The 19,588-nt window shown below is 43.3% G+C and overlaps 2 protein-coding genes across 3 annotated transcripts; one reads left to right on the top strand and one right to left on the bottom strand.

Moving 5' to 3' along the window:
- The first annotated feature begins 131 nt into the window (after positions 1-131).
- On the top strand, positions 132-2,086 carry gpr119 (G protein-coupled receptor 119). The gene is made up of 2 exons (XM_084373781.1): positions 132-972; positions 1,286-2,086. The coding sequence occupies exons 1-2, from the start codon at positions 402-404 to the stop codon at positions 1,963-1,965; spliced, it is 1,251 nt and encodes a 416-aa protein (XP_084229907.1). The 5' UTR covers positions 132-401; the 3' UTR covers positions 1,966-2,086.
- A 3,505-nt stretch (positions 2,087-5,591) lies between these two features.
- On the bottom strand, positions 5,592-16,797 carry LOC311269215 (dual specificity protein kinase CLK4-like). Of its 2 annotated transcripts, none has more exons than XM_084373246.1 (13): positions 16,737-16,797; positions 10,456-10,557; positions 10,129-10,217; positions 9,803-9,953; positions 8,720-8,786; positions 8,482-8,595; positions 8,244-8,410; positions 7,689-7,783; positions 7,406-7,535; positions 7,206-7,288; positions 7,017-7,096; positions 6,786-6,876; positions 5,592-6,700 (listed from the first exon to the last, which is right to left on the bottom strand). In XM_084373246.1, the coding sequence occupies exons 2-13, from the start codon at positions 10,490-10,492 to the stop codon at positions 6,545-6,547; spliced, it is 1,260 nt and encodes a 419-aa protein (XP_084229372.1). In that variant the 5' UTR covers positions 10,493-10,557; positions 16,737-16,797; the 3' UTR covers positions 5,592-6,544. The 2 variants fall into 2 exon arrangements, with proteins under 2 accessions (XP_084229372.1, XP_084229373.1); XM_084373247.1 differs by having other exon boundaries at positions 5,592-6,697.
- Positions 16,798-19,588: the final 2,791 nt, after the last annotated feature.

Genomic DNA, 19,588 nt, shown 5'->3' with positions numbered 1-19,588 from the left:
CGAGGAGCAGATGAACTTTGTTAAACTTTGATATGAACCTCAGAGGAAACAGTGACGACGCGGGATTAGCGAGTCTTCATCTTGTGGTGATGATGCTTGAAATCTTTGCCACTGAAGTGCAGTCACGATTAACAGGTGGAGCTCTTTGATATGGTATTTCATATTTTTACAAGCCATTTTTTACACAGTCTCCTTTTTTAAAGTTTAACTTGTTTTGTGTCTGAGCATCGGTTCAAATCTAAAGCTGATTGACTTCAACTGCCACTGTTGTCCTCTGATGGACGACGGCTGTAAAGGATAAAACAGATTCTGATGGCAGTCCTGTCAGAACATCTCCACTGCACACAGGATTTGTGAATTTCGTCTTAAAGTCTTAAAGTCTTTGGGTTTTTCTCGTCAACATGTCGTATTTGTGTGGACACGTGATCACCGAGCCCTCTGTCGGCATGAGTCCTGACTGCCTGGACTCCAGCGAGCCGACCCAGAACGAGGTGAGGCCTCGGGTAATGGGCTGCATCCTGAGCATCGCCTCCTGCCTCATCATCTCCACCAACCTGCTGGTGGCCGTCGCTCTGCTGAAGCTGGTCCTGAAGAAGAGCAGCCAGAGCTGGTGCTTCGTCCTCAACCTGGCACTGGCCGACGCCCTGGTGGGCGTGGCCATCACTGGTCTGGCTACAGAGGACTTCAACAGCGACAGCATCAACATCACTCAGAGCCAGAACATCCACACCACCGCTGACCCCGCCACCAACACCACGCCTTCTGCTCAGGGTAAGACCCGCTGTTTGATGAGGATGGCCTTCGTCATGTCGCCCTGCACGGCGTCCATCATGTCCATGTTCCTCATCTCACTGGACCGCTACGCCGCCATCAAGATGCCCCTGCGGTACTCCCAGCTGTGTGGGAGGGCTACAGCAGTCGGGTCGCTGCTGGCTCTGTGGATCAGCTCGCTCATTGTGGGATTCCTGCCAGGTGAGAAGAAAAATGCACCATGATTTATATTTTTCAGGGTAAAAGAAGCTGCTGTTGAGACTGAAAACAGCTCTGAATTAAAAAAAATCAAGTGGGCTGCGTTATTGTGGTGCGACATGTTGTTAAGTTTGAGCGAGACATCAGTGAGTCTGAAGGTTTTCACACAGGATTTACAGCCGACAATCATTCAGTCAGCAGTAGATTTAAGCCGTTCGATGTGATCCACCAGGAAGCACTGCTCACACACATTTGATTGATTAACTGAAGGACTGTAGTGTCACATGGTAAATAACGTCTGTCCTCTGTTCCTCAGTCATGGTGCGTCAGCTGCAGACCGACCGCTACGACGGCTTCTGCGCCTTCTTCGCCGTCATCCAGCAGATGGGCATGATCGTGTTGCTCAGCGCCTGCTTCTTCCCCGTGCTCTCTGTGTTCATCTACATCTACCTGGACATCCTGAAGATCGCCTGCAGCCACCAGAAGCAGATCTGCCAGGTGAGGCAGGCCGGCTCCAGGACGACTGACCACCGAGGCCATCAGCACCACGAGCATCATCACCAGCAGCTGAGGAGCTACTGGAGCCACGTCAAGGCCCTGAGGACGGTGGCAGTGCTGGTCGGCTGCTTCTTGATCCTCTGGTGCCCGTTCTTCGTCGTGTGCATAGTTCAGGTTCTGTGTTCGAGCTGCCAACTCACCAAAGTGTTGGAGAATCACCTGTGGCTCCTGGGACTGTCCAACTCTCTGATCAACCCTCTGGTGTACGCCTTCTGGCAGCGGGAGGTGCGGCTGCAGCTGGCGGCCATGTTTTCCTGCTTCACAGGCCGGTCGGCGGCCGCTGGACCTCCAGGTGTCACTGACCGAGGTGAACCGCCGAATGTGCTGACTCAGGCTGCTGTTCCAGGGGGAGATACCCTCAATCCTTCACTGCTGCGGCCGATCATCGGCAGCACCGCGGCTCACGCTGCACCGCTGTCGGCTACGACCAGCTTGTGAAAGGCACCAGAGAAAGATCATCTAGAAACTGTGACTGTGGAGCCGGACTAGCGTGCCGAGCTCTGAAAATAAGATCCGAGTGATATGAAAGTATATTTTTCCTTTCAGAAGCCATCAGTGTAACAAGAAACGTCTCAGTACAAATGATCTTCTTTAAGGCCGAGCGTCTGTTGAGCCACAGTCACAGAGCATTCATAAAACTGAGCGCTACTGGGTGATTCAGAGATTTGTTCCATAGTTTCCAGTGAAACCAGAGGGGTCAGAGGTCAGCGGCAGCAGAGGCAGGAAATAGTTTAATCTGACATGCATTCCTAATAAGTCCACAGGGGTCCAGGCCCGTCCGACAAGTCCATGAGGGACGCTCTCTGACTCCCTGAGCCCTTTATGCACACTCACTGCGAGTCTGAAATCCTGCAGAGGTTTGTGGAGGACGCTGCCTGAGTGCAGCCGAGGGAGAAACCCGGAGGGAAGTGAAAGGCAGAAGAAAGTGATTTACTTCCTTAGATTTAAATTTTTTTGGCAGTGACAGTTGGATTTTTGGCTCTGACTGACACTCTGTTGGTGACGGTCCAGTATCTGTGAACTGGCACTAAAAATACTCTGTAATCTCACCAGCAGGAGGGCCGATGTGTGCAGCCCCTTCTTAGATTGGATTCAAATCTCATGACGAGTTGTTTCTGTGAGTTTTGATGACACCAGACCAACGTTACGATGCCTTTCTGAAAAAGAGAGAGAAAAGTCTTGTATCAACTTTTCCAGGATCCAGTCCCACTGTCCTCAAACACATGAGAGACGTCCACCCAGAGGCTCGAAGCTTCACTTTTACAGTGATTTTAATCCTTTTTTAAACGATTCAAAAAGATGCACTATAGCAGCAGATGTATCAGCCCAGTCGCCAGGATAAAATGTTTCTACAAGACGTGTCATATCATATTCACATTACATGTCTATGATGCTGTGGTTACAACTGGGAGATGACGTTCCAACATTTGTAAGTGTGACACCACTGGATATTTTTAACAAGGGACATCTGACATCAGGACATTTTCCAGCCATGTTTGCGGTGGCAGAACCAGGTATTTAAAACAAAACATGACCTTTTCTAACCCTAACCAAGTGCTTTATGTGCCTAAACCTAACCAGAGCACCAACGTCTATAATGTGCAAATAAGAGCATATCGTCATTTTGGGGCCGGACCAAGAAACCACGTCCACAACGATGGTTTAAAATGTGAATTCTTCAAATAGTTGGTGAATAAAGTTTCACTTCTTCGTCTTCTCAGCAGATAAATGCTCACTGGGTCCATTCATGTCAATTCATCACATATTCTTCCCAATTTTTCTCTGAAAATCCCTGTTCAGACTTGTTGTTGTCTCTTCTGTTGATGCAGGGCAGATCACAGATAACACGCAAAGGTCATGAGACAGACTGGAACCCACCACATTATACATAAATTGTGTGCCTTGGCCCTCGGACCCACTTTGTTTTATACCGTTTTATTACATCCATGTGATTTAGTAGCTTTAAAGCGATGCTTCTCAGATAGCAGACGAGCCCGCCGCTCATCTACTCCTCGTTTTACAGCTGGATAACTATCCGGTCATGGAAACTTCCTCGGCTGCTTGAATCTTGATAAATATCGTCCACTTTACGTGTCGGCAGTCTGGATCAACAAGGCGATGTCAGAGATTTAACATTTGCTTTAGACTGAGCTGGAAACAGCTGATTTACCTCCTGTTATTTCACCATTTGTCATGTAGCGCTGTGACACACTGAGGCTGTCAGCAGGATCAATGCTGAGCGTTGACCGACATCACTGTGGAGGGAGAAAATATGATTTCATTCAACATTTCCACATTAAAATGTCTAAAAACGACTCGACCTTTGTTCTACTTGTTGTTGAGTTGTGTTCTTACATTACCACAAATGTTTCCAACAATGTTCGAAGCACGCCGCGTTTCATTTGGTCGTCTGTCGCTGTAACTTACAGGAGAGAGACGAAACATAGCGAGAAGAAAACTTTAAGACATTAACTCGTCTGTGAACATTTGTGCCTGAGTCTCGTCAGATTTTAGTCAGTAATGGTGGTTTATTTGCCCCAAATCTCCAGATTACTTTGTGTATCTGTGTGTTAAATTCAGGTCAACTCTGACTGAAGTCAGCACTCAGCAGAGACTCTGGTTCTGGTTCTGTCTCTCCTCTCTGTAATGTCACGTTCATGAAGTAAAGTCCATTTCCCCTCCAGCTCCAGTCAGCAGTCAACATGACAGAACCTGGAGGTCACCTCCGGACCACTGCTGCAGTCAGGCTGATCAACAGGAGTGAAGATAAATCCACTTTTTAATCCCACAAGTTCAAAAATAATCTCTGAGCTCTCCTCCCGTCGGTGAACGGCTCCGGATCAGAACAGAACCTGATGAGACTCCAGGTGTTTATTCCTCCAGGAGGTCTGGATCTGCTAATCTGCCCCACACAACACTCAGCAAACGTCTGTTTTGTTTTGATTGAGAGACCTCTCGCAACAGAAATGACATGTTGAGTTTAAGTTTTTTAGTCTTCATAAACTAAAGTTAAAACTTTTATTGAATTCAGCAGACCTGGTTAAATCCTACAGCTGTACTCCAAATACTATAAGTTACTCCTTTTTCAAACAATTATCATGTTTGCCTGTGTACTCTCGGCCTCACCAACATCTTGTTTTTCACTGGACTGGGTTGAAAATTGTCCTGAACGTCCAACAAACCTTAAGGACCATTTACAACATGTATTCATTGAAGTAGTTGTATAATGTGTGTACTGAGCTGAGAGAACAAGATGACAACATCTAGTCTGCAAACCAAATCCACTACAAGCTGTGACTTACATATTTCCTGAACCAGATGAAAAACAGGCTCAATAGGTATCAGATAGAAAACCTCGAAGTCAACAGAGTATAAACATCCATCTATTTAATAAAACCCCTCAATGTGATATTACAGCCAGTGAAAAGTATTAACTCCAAACTTTTCTCAGTTCATCACATGGATTTTCTTGATTTTCTTCCAGCTGTCCTTCAGATCCTTCTTCAGTTCTGAACTTTTGAGCTAAATATCATCATTTCTTTGACTCTCTGTGTTCTTATCTTATCTTTCGCTGGACTGGGTTGAAATTTTGTCCTGAACATCTGAGAAACATGGATCTGAAGATCATCTACAACATGGAGCCATTTAAATAGTTGTTGCATCAGACTTATTACAATAAATCATTATTTATTACAAACATTAATATCTCTGCTTGTTTTCACTTTGTTGAACCAGATGTTGATTCTGTGTAGTTTTAATGTTCACATCAGTTCTTTGTTCCTGCAGATAAACTGAGTGAAACACTTGTTCAACAAGTTCAGAGCTGAACAACACACTGACTACAGATATGTTGGCTGTGTGTTGCAGGAAGGATTACTCCTTCATTATTTATTTATTTTCTTGAAACAGCTGTAATATTGCATTCAGTGGTTAAATTCTATCTTTGTGTGATACAAGACTTTTTTTTCTGGATCAGGAATAATTGCAGGTAACAATGACCTGATTCGTTGCAGACCTGATGATGTCATCTGAGTTTGCACAGACGGTAGAAAACAGAATAATGACACAGCAAAATGCAGAATATTTATTACCAAACAAAAATGACGTAGAATCAATGAAGGAAAACAAGGAATTGCTCAACGTTACAAGTGACTTTTTACAACAACGGGTGAAAGTGTTGGCTCATGACGGGATGTCAGAAATAGACAGGAATGCTCTCTGAAACTGTGGAGACTGTAAACAAAACTAGAAATCATCGAGTCTGAACTACAAACACAAACAGTTTAGTAGTCGAGGAGACACTACAAGTGAAAACGTCTTTTTTTTTCATGAATTGGTCAGTTTTGCTTCTATTACATGTTCACATCCAATATCAGAAAACTTATAAAGAAAAAATACTTGTCTTAATGTCAGTAATGAACTGAAGGGGCGTTTCATGCTGACATCTAAAGTTACATTATTTTATGCCATTCACTTTGTTTTGTCTAAAAATGTCATGTTTACAATAACATGAGGCAGAAGTCTCTGCAGCAGCTCTTACATGCACCAGACCTCTTTATACTCTGCAGGTTTTTACAGAGGGCTCTGTTCATATGTCACTCACAGCCTGGTTCATACAACATGATAGTCCTAAAAACATGATGTTTTCATGGCTGTTGACAGTATTTTCTGATTGATGGAATAATAAAAAGAGATTTCCAAAATTCCCTTGACTCTAATATGTCAACACAATAAAAACAAGAATATTGAATCTGGATTAATCCAATGTTCAGATTCCTGTTCTGGACATTTATGTAAATTAGTGCATTTTTAATAAGACAATATTTAATTTGCATGTTTAAACATATAATTGTCTAAATGTCAGTAATCGACTGTAGAGGGGTTTCATGGTGATATCTGTCAGTTAAAGTTTGACCCTATTCACCTGCAGTGTCTCTTAAATTACAGCCTAAGGTAGATGTTGAACGTGTGTGTGTGCGTGTGTGTGTGTGTGTATGTGTGTGTGTGTGTGTGCGTGCTAGCTGCGCTGGTGCTTGTGTGTCCTCTCCGGGCTGAAGAACGGGTGCCACAGCGCCTCCTCCAGGGTGATCCGTCTGCAGACGTCGTACTCCAACATGCAGCTGAGCAGGTCGAACAGCTGCCGCTCCTCCTCGCTCCCCCGCTGCATGAACTGCTGAGAGACACACGGTTAGTTTGACCACTTCCTGCTGATGCTGCCTCACGGCTGCAGCTGATTGGCTGATCCGAGCGCTCTGTACCTTCAGAGGTTTACAGTGTGTCCTGATGTAATCGTCGAGGGAGCCCTGCTCGTCCCAGTTCAGACGCTCGTTGAGAACGTAATGCTTCTTACTGCACACACACACACACACACACACACACACACACACACACACACACACACACACACACACACACATACAGGTTATACAGAGAGGAGGCCAGGTGAGGTAGAAACAACCAGGGCACCATGTTGAGTTGTGTGTGGTCACCTGGTCTGTTTCAGCAGGTGGGGGGGAATCGGTCCCAGGACCTGCTCCATCATGGCCAGATGTTCTCTACTGTCATGGGTCTGAAACAACCAACAGACAGGGCAGAGAAACTTACTGCTGTTTCTGTGTGCGTGTGTGTGAGAGTGTGTGTGTGTCTGTGTCTGTGTGCGTGTGTGTGTGTGTGTGTACCATGAATAGTGCACGTCCCAGAAAAAACTCCATGAGGACGCAGCCCAGACTCCAAACGTCACACGACTGACTCCAGCCCAGATCTGAGAGCAAACATACAGTTACAACTGAAGTCATGCAGATCAACTGGCCCAAATCTGTGTGTGTGTGTTTGTGCATGTGTGTGTGTGTATGTGTGTGTGAGAGAGTTGTGTGTGTACCCAGTATGACCTCCGGAGCTCGGTACTGACGTGTTGACACCAGGGATTCATGGTGGTCGTGGTCAAATGTGGCGGTGCCAAAATCCACCACCTTCACATCCAGACTCCTCGGTTTCTTCTGCTTACACTTCTGTCACACACACGCACACACACACACACACACACACACACACACACACACACGCACACACACACACACGCACACACACACACACTGCTTAACATGAAAAGTCAGCATGACAAGTATTGTTATTCTAACTTTGTCGTTGTTATAGACTGTTACCGTCTCCTCGTTGTACACCAGGTCGTAGTCGGAGCTCACAAACAGGATGTTCTCTGGCTTCAGGTCTGTGTGTGTCAGCTTGTTACGATGCAGGACTGTACACACACACACAAACACACACACACACACACACACACACACACACACACACACACACACACACACACACACACACACACACACATATTTGATGATTTGATGCAGCAAAGTAACTAGTAACTTAGGTTATCAAACTAATTTATCAGATTAAAAAGTACAATATTTGCCTCCAAACAGTTGTGAAGTGGAAGTAGCAGTAAATGAAAATACTTGAGTAAAGTAAATGTACCCCATGATTGTATTTAAGCACAGTACTTAAGTAAATATACTTAGTTACATCCCATCACCGGTGCCAAGTCAAAACACACACAAGCAAAGTTTTGAACGACTTTTTTGAAAAAAATCATCACAAGAAAATGAAGCAGCCATTTTTCCAAATCGACCACGGTCACCACCACAGGTAATGACGAGGTCAGAGGTCAGAGGTCAAGGCTAATACACACACACAGGACTCACAGCTGACGGCTCTGAAGATCTGGAAGGCCATGTGTCTGATCTGCTCCACGCTGAAGGACAGGAAGTCGTTCTGTCGGAGGAACTCGAAGGTGCTGAGGCCGAGCACCTCGAACACGATGCAGACGTGATCTCTGTACTCGAACCAGTCGAGCATCCTCACACAGGCGCTGACAGGAGAGAGTCACTGATCAATAAACACCAGGGGGAGCTTTTATACAACAATTAAAAATCGACTCACAATCTGTTGTCGTCGTCCAGACTGTTGATCTCCTCCAGCACCGCGATCTCAGACCTCGCTACTTCGCTGAAACAGTCGATGCTCCTCACAATCTTCACGGCCACATGCTCGTCTCTGTTGGACACACAGACGCGCAACAAAAGACAAAAGAAGATTTGCATTGATCCAAATATAAATGAATTCTCCTGTTCACGTGATGATTAAACTGTTTCTGGGTCCGGAACAAAAAAGTTCTCACTTGTCTCTGTCGATGCACTCCACCACTTTACCAAAGGCTCCTTCTCCCAGAGTAGATATCACCTCGTCTGAGGACAGACGGACATTTATTCAGTCAGCAGTGTCAGATATTTTTAACAAGACGTCAGGACAGTTTACAGCTGAATCAGGTGTTTTAGGCCAAACCATGATGTTTTCCTAAAGCTAACTGAGTGGTGTTTGTGCCTTAACCTAACCAGAGCATCAGCACAGTGTTCTCACAACATAAAACTGAAAACTGAACATAAAGCAGTCTCTCCAGGAAGTTGCAATTGATTTTTTTTCTGGTGTATTATGCACAGAAAATGTGCAAGTTCGTGCAGATTTCACGGGGCTTGGCCATCGCAACTTCCTGGAGGGACTTACAGAAATGTAAAGTTTCAACAAATTTTATGAATTTTCAAGTCATCTAACTAAAATCGAGGAATCTCTGTCAGTCTGTCTGTTTGTTAGTTGCATATCTTGAGATCCGATCCACTTCACACTTGGCAGGTTTGTTGTTTGGAAAACAAGGAAGTACAGCGTCGAATGTGGTGAAATTCAGACGTGTAACCCGTTCAGTAGGTCGCCTGAATACTCTCACATGATCTCATGGGGAAGTAGACATAAACAAAATGGAGGTAAGCGTGGTGCAACAACTTGCTGTAGTAACATGTTGCAGTGAGAAAGAAAAAACAAGAGCAGAAGACGAGTTTGGATAAGTGAGGAGATGTGTTCAACTTGAGTTTTCTATTCTTCAGAGAGAACTGGAGGTTTTACGTTTCTGTCAACAGTAGTATGCTAGCTAACGTTAGCCTCAAAGGCTATAAAGTAAATATCAAACTATCATCAGGGCGGCCCGAATGGCAAAGTTTAAACGAGCACTGCGCTACTTGCACACCCGAGTCTGGATGTATCTTACAGTTGAGAACAATTTTTGTTTTTTGCATGTTTTTTGCAACAAAGGAAATGAGGTCATTTCTGGAGTGAGTGCACAGTTACCACGCAGCCTCGTTAGAAACTCAACGAATCAAAGTTATGACAAGGACACTAAAGACACTAAAGAAAGAAGGTTGGTGTCAAGTACATCTTTCTTTCATCACCAGGCCGATGTGATAGACCAGGTGTCCCTCTTCATCGTCCTCACAGCTCGTTCCCCTGTGACTCCTCTGTACTCCATCATCTTCAGCGCTGACAGCATTGTCACCAAAACGACCAGAGAACGGCGAGTCGTCAGGCTGAGTTCAGAGTCGGTCATGTGACGAATGGAGGAAGAAGCAGTGGAGGCAGGTGTTGGTGGTTGTGTTTCAGAGCGTGAAGGTCGACAATACAAAAGGACGAGAAAAAGACGGAGTGACAATTAGAAACACATCACTTTGTTTTTAACAAAACAGTTTGAACTGAGAGTCGTACCGAGTTGCTACTTCCTGAGCTGGTGCAGAGTGTGCTGTGGTTGGAGCTTCCAGTCTGTCTGTCAGCGTCTGTTTTGGGGTGATCATCGTCTACAAGCAGGAAAAAAACAGACGCAGAGGTGATTTCCTGCTGTTTGAGAATGTTTGAGACAGTTACTGTGACATGAAATGAAACAGAAATGAATTCACCTCTGGAGGAAAAACTCTTTTTCTTTTATGCATCTTGTTGAAGTGTCTTTGAGAAAGACAGACTGCACTTCACTGAGCTGCTCTACACATGAATATAAGTTGTGTAAATGATATAAGTGATATAAATAAATGAGATTACCTCCCAAAGAAGCACAGTTGTTGTCCTCTCTGCTCATAGTGCTGCCGGACACTCTGGGCTCTGTGACGGCGGTCTGCTCCCTCTGCTCTGGATTCTGGATGTCTGCACAGGGAAGAAGAAACACAGGCAGACGAGGCTCAGCGAAGGTCTTTGTCCACACTGGCAACCCTGTAGAGCTGACAATAACTAGAATGGCACCCAGCAGAGCGCATACCTCCGCCCAACAGTCCTCTTTTTTTCAGTCAAGCGTAATCCGATATCAAACTCGACAGAAGTTCACCAGATCTAAGATCCTCATCACTCATAGAAACCTTTCATTAAGATTCAGAAAACACTGACAATTTTAAAGCAAGTGAGATACAATTCCTGGATTCCTCCGTTTATCCAGATCAACACCAAAAGTTAATGGGGTTTATTCTGGGATGAGACCAATCCTCCGTCCAAGTTTCATGGAAATCTGTTCACTAGTTTAACCACCCAACCAACCAACCAACCAACCAACCAAAATATAAACCAACCAACCACCCAACCAACCAACAAATCAACCACCCAACCAACCAACCAACCAAAATATCAACCAACCAACCAACCAACCGACCAATGAACAAACCAACCAACTGACCAAACAACTAACAAAGCAACACACAAGCAAACAAACAAACAAACAAACAAACAATCAACGAGCAATCTACGGACACGGTGGTGTGGTTGGTGGAGGTAACTATCGTTATACTTCAGTCTGGATCAAATCAGACTGACGGACTCAGTGTTTGACATTTATTACCAACTCTTGCTAACAAGACACAGAATGTATTCCTGAAACATCCACACACAACTCAGTCAACATCACACAAGTAAAGTGGCTCTAAAAACAGTTATTGGAGCTTTTTAACTTACAAGATCTGAGCTGAACTTGAGAGTAGGACTTGTCTCCTGAAGGTCAATAACTCTTCAGTCTCTTCCTTGTTTTTCTGTTGTTCTGTCGCACTTTGTAAACGTAGATATGTTGAATTTAGTATAAAATAAACTCAAGAGAAGTGTCACGTTCGGCTGTAGAGCGAGTTGCAGGAACTTCACAGCTCTTCCTTCGTGCTCTGCCTGGAATTCAAACCCTCCGTCCTCCGCAGGCCGTGATGTATGACTGCGAAAGCTTCCCGTCTCCTCAACCCCTGATTCCTTCTTCTCTGTTTTCAAAGTTATACATAGTGTTACATCCCTCCAACCTACAAACCCATTGGTGTCTCTATCTCCAGGGCTTTCCCCGGCCTTTTGGAAAAGGCTTAGTTACGACCCCCCGGCCAGAGGGGCAGCTTCCAGAGGGCGAGAAGACAACATGAAACCATAATGGTCCCTGAGGAGAAATTAGGTTTTTAGAGCAGTCACTGGAGAGGGCCGAGGGAAACACAAACAAGCAGAGGCGTCATGCCCATTCATGCCCGTTTGATATCTGGATTTTTATTTATTTTTTAATTTAATTTTATTATTATTATTTTTATAATATTTATGATCTTTTTATATTTTGAGTAAAACATGTTCTTCTAACATGTCAAACGTTGTACACACCCTTTTTCTATGATATTGGTTTCTTCTAAAAGTTGCCGGATTAAATCCAAAACATCCTCAAACCCAAACGACTGAATATGTTGACTGTCAGTGACGCACAAAACGACACTTTTCACGAAACAACATGACCGTCGCAGCGTACAGTACCAGTGACAGGCGAGCCAGACCTCCATCTTACAGTCGCAGCTTGGTTAGGCTTAGAAAAAACTGTGGTTTAGGTTCAAAGATCAACGTGACGTTAGTTACATCACATATGTAACATGTAGAAATACAAGAAGTTTAGTTTCTCCTAACTCAACAACTCACTAAATTGAGTGATTTTATAAAGGAGTCTGGTGACGTCCTCTCTCTTCATCTCTAGTTGAAGTTCTGCTCTGAACTATAGCAGCCACCGGGTCATGGACCAGGCTCGGGTTGTTCGGTAATGGGATGTAAAAACCCAGTAGGAACTATGGCTGCTGATGTCATTGCCATTAATGTGCTGTATTGTGTTTTGTTATTCCTTCATCCTGGAAATGGCGACTTTAGTTTAACATTAAAATGTCAGAAAAACTGATTTTATTACATTTTCATGTGTGTTGTACAGAAGTTAGGGCTGCATTATATACATATATTCATATATCTGGTCCATGTTGTCAACAGGTTGAGCTACAGTGTGTTGGTCAACATTTTCTTATTGACTGAGTTGATTTCTTTTCGATTTATTCAAGTGATTTAATGATTTGAAGTTCTGTTAAAACATGGAGTGATTGGATCTTTGATTGTTTGAATGTTTGCAAGTTTTTTGTCTGTTTTGTTCTTGTTCTGGGCGAAATCTGTCTCTTCCAACAGATGAGGTGTAACAACAGACGAAGGGGACATGTCTCTAACATCAGTCATGGATCTCCTTATTTAAATAATTTACTGGGACTTATATACAGTATATGTGTTACTGATGATCCTGCTGTTTGTTTTATTATCTTGTTTACATTTTTATTTATCATTTTATTTCACATTGACCAGGCTTAAAAAATAATAACCAGGAGTGAACGGTGGATATTTCAGGGACTATTTTTGTCTTTAAGTGCTCTAGTTTTTTTTTTTTTCTGTCCCCAGCAGCCGGGCAGTGTATGTGGGATTGGCTCAAAATAAACTGGTGTGACCATGAAAGATCATTTCAGCCGGTGTGGCTCACTGATGTGTTTCTAATAGTTTCTGGAAAACAACAGAGCTTAATTCAAAATGAGCTTGGATGAGAAAAATACAGACATTAATCTGATCGCCTCGTCTTATAAACTGTCTGTTAATTCAAGAAGCTGCATCAGACTTTACACGTGAGACTGATATCTGGACAACAGCATTTTCACAAGCTTACAGTTTGCAGAAGCCAATCAGTGAAATGAAAACCTCTCACTGCCACTTCCACAAATAGCAGACGTGTCACTCACTTTGAGTGTGTCTCTTTTACTCCGTGGTATTTCTTACTCATCTTCTCATCACCTCCTCCTCCTCCTCCTCCTCCTCCTCCGTTCTGACCACGACCTGCAGAAGTTGCCAGATTTTGCCAAATTTATCCAGTTTTCCAAGTTTGAGATAATAAAGATTTTGCACGAATTTGAATTTCACAAATGAATATTTTTGAATAAATGTTTCTAATCAAATTTAAGTTTAAATGACTTTTTAATAATTATTTTAAATTCCATGTTTATGCCATTTTTTTTACGAGTGTCTGCTGAAATATCTACACGTGTTGTTGACCGCCCTGTGAGGCGCTTTGCTTTTTATAGCCAACAATGTGAAGGAGAGTGGGTCGTTCCAGAGCTCTCCTCCCTCCTCCCTCTCCGGCTCAGCTGTCTCTGATCGACAGTAAATCAGCTCCGAGGACGACGCACTCCTGCTGACAACCTGCAGGACTGTTGTCACTTACTTAAGATCATCCAACACTCACCACTCACCCACCGCTGCCAAGAGCGTGGAGGGTTTCACATGCAGCAAAACAGCCTGAGGGGCACAACGTTCAAACTACAGCCACCACAACTCGACGTGTGGAGAACACGTTAGTTCACACGAACGCTTTAAAAACTAGACTGGAGTATTGTTTACAGTCATCTGTGTGGTGTCCTCAGGGATCAGTGCTCGTCCCGGTGATGATTTTGATAACAGGAAGCTGAAGAGAGAATGAAAATGATGTTCCAGCGCTGATGTGAGAGGACAGTCACTGTGAACTCTCTCGCTGCCTTTCTAAACCCTCTCTGCACACTTCAACTAAACTCCCCCTTTGCACCTCCAACTTTGGGTCATTTGAGTTGTCGAAAAGAAAATGATGTTTTCAGATAATGTGATTTATTTCAGCCCAGTCAACAGAGTGTAATGTAAGCAGTTTTTGCAGCAGGAGGTGAGGGGGGTGGTGGTGGTGGTGTTACAGCCAACGAGGCTGCCAAACGAGTCACACCACTGGATGTTATTCAGGACACCTGGAGACCTTTCCAGCCAGAACGGGTGTTTTTATTCTGAGTCTTGGAGACATTTCCATTATCACAGGAAGTCAGACCATTTCCATTTGTGATCATGGCGAGTCGACCAAGACAGGTATTTTAATCCAAACCACAATGTTTTCTAACGCTAACCAAGTGGTTTTGTGCCTAAACCTGACCAGAGCGTCAGCAGAGCTGTGACGAGAGAGAAGTTCAACCTAAACAAACGCAAAGTTTCAACATAAAGAAACATTCAGTTTGAACTCATCTGTGGTTTTGCAGAAACGTTCTGCTGATTGAGTTGTTTATTTTATTAATTATGTATAAACAGCAAAATATCGAAGTTAAACACGGACAGTAGACTGACCTCGTCTGAACAGGAATCATAAGAAGTGTGTTTCTGCAAAACCACAGATGAGTTCGTCTGGCTGTAACGTCTCCACCATCACCTGGACACTGAGGTTCACAGACTCACATTATATCCTGGAGACTTTAGATAACAGAAACATTAGACTGTACAAATACTAATTATTTGATGTCTCAGCTGTGTTTCTCCTCCTGCACCTCCTCCCCTCGTTAGTTAAGTTTGTAACAGAGCAGAAGAGTGTCGACTGCACACGTTCGCTGCTCCACTGTCACTTTTCTGGACTCATATCACTGCAATCAATTTTCCTGCACAGCAGCTTTTATCATAAACCTTGAAGAAACAACCTCGGATATGATCACATTGTTCGGACTTGACTGCAGAAAGTTAAAAAGAAAACTTGGTCAGACTGTAAGAACAGTCTTCAACAGAAACCTCAAAGTTACACCTGAATCTGCAGCTGAATCTCAGTAAATGTTGGTAATGTACGTTGTGTCGTAGTCAACTGCACTTTTCAGTCTGTTGAAGACGTCTCATCCAAGAGGCTTCTTCACTTCTAACTAACTTGAGGAGCTGCAGGCTTTTAAATCCCACAGATATGTTGAAACTTTAGTTTTTTTTATGTTCAATTTTCAATTTTATGTTGTAACATCGCTGTGCTTATGCACTGATTTGGTTTAGGCACAAAAACCACTTGGTTAGGGTTAGAAAAACATCATGGCTTGGTTTAAAATACCTGTCTCCACTAACACGGCTGGAAAATGTCCTGATGTCTCGTTGAGAACAGGTTTCATGCTTATAAATGTTGAAACATCATCTTGAACAGTGGTCTCTGGCTTGGCAGCCATCTTGAATCATTACTAGAAATGTCCTGATGTCTCATTAAAAATATCAGATTTTCGACTGCAAATTGTCCCAACAAGGACAAGTATTGGGTTGGGAAAGTTGTTGGGTTGGGAAGTTTTAATGCTCATAAATATTAATTTTTTCGTCTCAAACAGCGCTCTCTGGTTAAGTAGCTGTCTTGCTAGCTACCACGCCCAGGAAATGTCTCAATCTCTCGTTAAAAATACTGGATTTTTGGCTGCAAATTGTCAAAAATATCTGATTCTGTATCCATAAATTTAGCTGCAAAACATCCCGACGTCTCGTTAAAAATATTCAGGGTATTTTTTAACGCTCACAAAAGAAACAACATCTCCAACAGTTGTCTCTACCTTGGCAAGGCTTCTCACCCAGCTGTAACTCCACCATCACCTCCTGATATCAGTCAGCTCTTATCCATGTAATGTGAATGTACTGTAGAAGTGTCAGTGTGTTAACTGTGACACGTGCAAATTTGACCGTATCTTTGCAGAAAACTGCCAACGCTTTATTGCGCTGACTGTTTTCCTCTCATACAGAGTCTTACAGTGTTACGTTGCCCTGTTGTCCTGTCTCACGTGTGTCAGCGTGTCCTGGACATGCAGAAGTCCCACAAAGACAATGCTTTTAATAGACTCGGAGGGTCGACATGCGAACGGTGGTGCAGTTAATAAAAGCTGTGCACATGAATAAGATCAGATTTTTCTTTCTGTCTCTGTAGATTTGATCAGTTTCAAAAATGTTTTACTGCAAACTTTTCTTTAAAAATCTTTCTTCCAGCTTTGAAAAACCCACATAGGTCAAATCCTTGTTGATGCACTGTGACTCAGAGACACTCAGAGACTCCCAGAGACACTCAGAGACACTCAGAGACTCTCAGAGACACTCAGAGACATTCAGAGACACTCAGAGACTCTCAGAGACTCACAGAGACACTCAGAGACATTCAGAGACTCTCAGAGACTCTCAGAGACACTCAGAGACTCTCAGAGACCCTCCTGCTCTCGCTGTGCAGTGAACGTGATTTTTCTGCCTACCTGTCTGTGTTATCGCAGCTGTGATGTCTCGCTCCTTCTCCTCTCCTCTTGCTCGCTGCTGTTCGGTCTCCTGTTGGTCTGTTTGGGTAACTCCTCTTCAGCTTCCTCCCACCGGTCTCTCTCCTGGGGGTAACGAAAACACTTGTTGCCACGCCGCATAGCTGCCAAACAAGGAGGGACAGAAATGGCGTCCGCGGTGCAATAAAACCCAGTGTCCCTCAGAAAACCAAGACGTGAACATTCCTGCGTACTTCTGGCAGTAAAATCCTCAGCCAGCTGCAGTGAAAAGGGACACGAGCCGCTCCAGCCTCGACCCCTTGGCCTGACCCAGCAGGGGCTCTTCTTACAACCCACAGGAGAAAACATAGTGTCCAGTGTCCGATCTGGAGCGGCGGCTGCAGGATGATGCAGGAGACTTTCTGATGTTCTCCATGAACGACACTGGACACGCTCAGCACGAGTTTAAGATTATTATTGAATGTAAACACTGTGTGATCACGTTTCATTAAGACCAACCTAAATACATTTTCCATACATGTAGATCTGATATATCAAGATAACAGCTGTATGTAAGATTGTAACAAATAGTACTCGAGTAAAAGTCTAAAAGTATCTGTTATATAATGTGCTTAAGTATCAAAAGTAATTTTCTGCCAATAAGTCTACTTAACTATTGAAAGTACAAGTAAAAGTAAATTATACACATTGTACACGGCTGGACTGATCACCCACCTGATCAATAATCTGATCTGATATTCAGCGTTTTACTGATCGAAATCTGATTTAAACATGTTTCTACTTTGACTCTGATGCAACACGCAATCAGAAAAGTAACTAAAGTAATCAAATAAATATATATATAAGTATAAATTAGCAGAAAATGGAAATAATACCTCATAATTGTACTTAAGTACTGTACTTGAGTAAACGTACTTATTTACATTCTATCACTAAAATAGCATCATCTTTATATGTATTGAAATATATATTTAATAATGAATATATTTTTGGTTTAGGTTTATTGGTTTGTTGACTTCTTGTTTTATTTTGAAATCATCTTGTGTGTCTGGTCACCGTCCACTTCCTGCTCACCTGTTTCCATTGTCCCAGGTGTCGTTTATGTCAATATATGCTTGTTGTTGAGTCCACACACTGTGTTGTGTTGTGTTCTGTTGTGTTGTGTTGTTGGTTGAATAGATGCTTTAACTCTTAAATAAGTCAAAATTTAGTGCAACTTCAGAAGATCTACTTTATTTTTTCAGCTCTGGAGAGTTTCACTGCACGACCTCAGAAACATGTTGACACATTTACATGTTTTAACTTGTGTTATTGGTTTAACAGACTAAACTGCTGCTGTGGCGATGAAGGAAAGTTTCTGTGGATGTTTTTTTTACTTTGTTTGACTTTTGACTTTTTCCCAGCAAACAATTAAACGTCTAAAATGTGGCTGATTTGTCCACCTGCAGTCTTGTGGTGACCTTCCAGCGTACGGTAAATCTACCAGAGCGTGTTTGTATAAACAGCAACAGAGAGGAAAAAACCTTCCACCTAGAAATTGAATGAATCGCAGTCTAAACCTTTGTCACCTGCTGTTAACACTGCTAGTTCTCAGCAGACATTAACATGTGGTGCTCCTCACAGCTCTATTATCAGCTCATTGTTTTTCTCTTCGCTTCGACTCGTCATGAAACAACAATCTCTTCTTCTCTCATGCTGTTCATTCGGGGCTGGAGACTCGCTGATGTAACGTTATTGAGCAACCAAAGGAAGCTAAATGAAAAATTAGACGCAGTCATCCGACCGGCCTGTAGCTCTCCTCCTCTTTTGCATTTAAAGGTCATGTTTTCACTATAAAACTTTCGAACAAACTATTTTCAGCTTTACAACCTGCAGTTAAAATTAACGTGAGAACGCCGCGGCTTCGTGAGACCAGAGAGGACGTGTTGGACACACAGGCGGCCAGACGCCTCTCACATCCAAACATTTACTGGTGTTTTCCATCGGCTGCCAAAGTTCAGAGTTCCTGCCGTGACATCAGAGCTGGGCGTGGCCTGAAGCGCCGCTGTTCGTCGAGGTGTGGATTAATTCTTTAAATGGACTGAGATCAACCCGGCAGCAGCTGCTCGTAACGGCGTGTACTGTACATCCAGTATCATGGCACTACTTTATGTACGTTTAAGACGTTGTGTACTGTAGTAAAAAACATCTTAACTTCACATATAAAATCCAGTTTTCTTCATTGGTCTCATCAGGGCATAAAAACAGGTATATTGAAAGAACCAATCAGATGCCTTCATGTAAATATTAGCATTTTAGCTCAATAGCTCCCAGGTCATGTGATCAATTGACTCAAAATCAGTGTGGGATCATGTAACTACACTGGCTGCATGAGATACGCATCTTGTTTTTACGTTTTACATCTCTAAATATTTTTTATTAAAGGTATAGTTGGTAATCCTGTTCAGAAACACTTGTTGTTATACTGGGTGAACTAGTCTTCCCACCCTGAGAGTAGTCCATACATAATGTGTTCAGAAGAAGGACTGAAATAAATCAGACCTCTGTGGCAGCTGCAGGCCTGTAAAGACTGACCAATCCCTGCCTCTCGGTCCGAGTTGAAGGAACCAATCAGATGCCTTCATGTCTCGTCCTGCCTGCTGCGTTGTGCAATATGACACGAGTCTGTGCTGAGTTATTTAACTTTATCAATAATGCAAACAGCCTTTTAACAGCCAGATGTTTGAAATGCAGCTCGATGTGAGGATGTGAAAGGTGACAGGTGGAATTTTTACAACTCGACCAGGCCCGGCTTGTATTTCTATCTGAAACATAAAACATAAATATATCCTCAC

This window comes from Pagrus pagrus (assembly GCF_965226575.1).
Source record: "Pagrus pagrus genome assembly, chromosome: 14".
NCBI classification, from domain to species: Eukaryota; Metazoa; Chordata; class Actinopteri; order Spariformes; family Sparidae; genus Pagrus; species Pagrus pagrus.
This window is presented reverse-complemented; position numbering and strand designations above follow the sequence as displayed.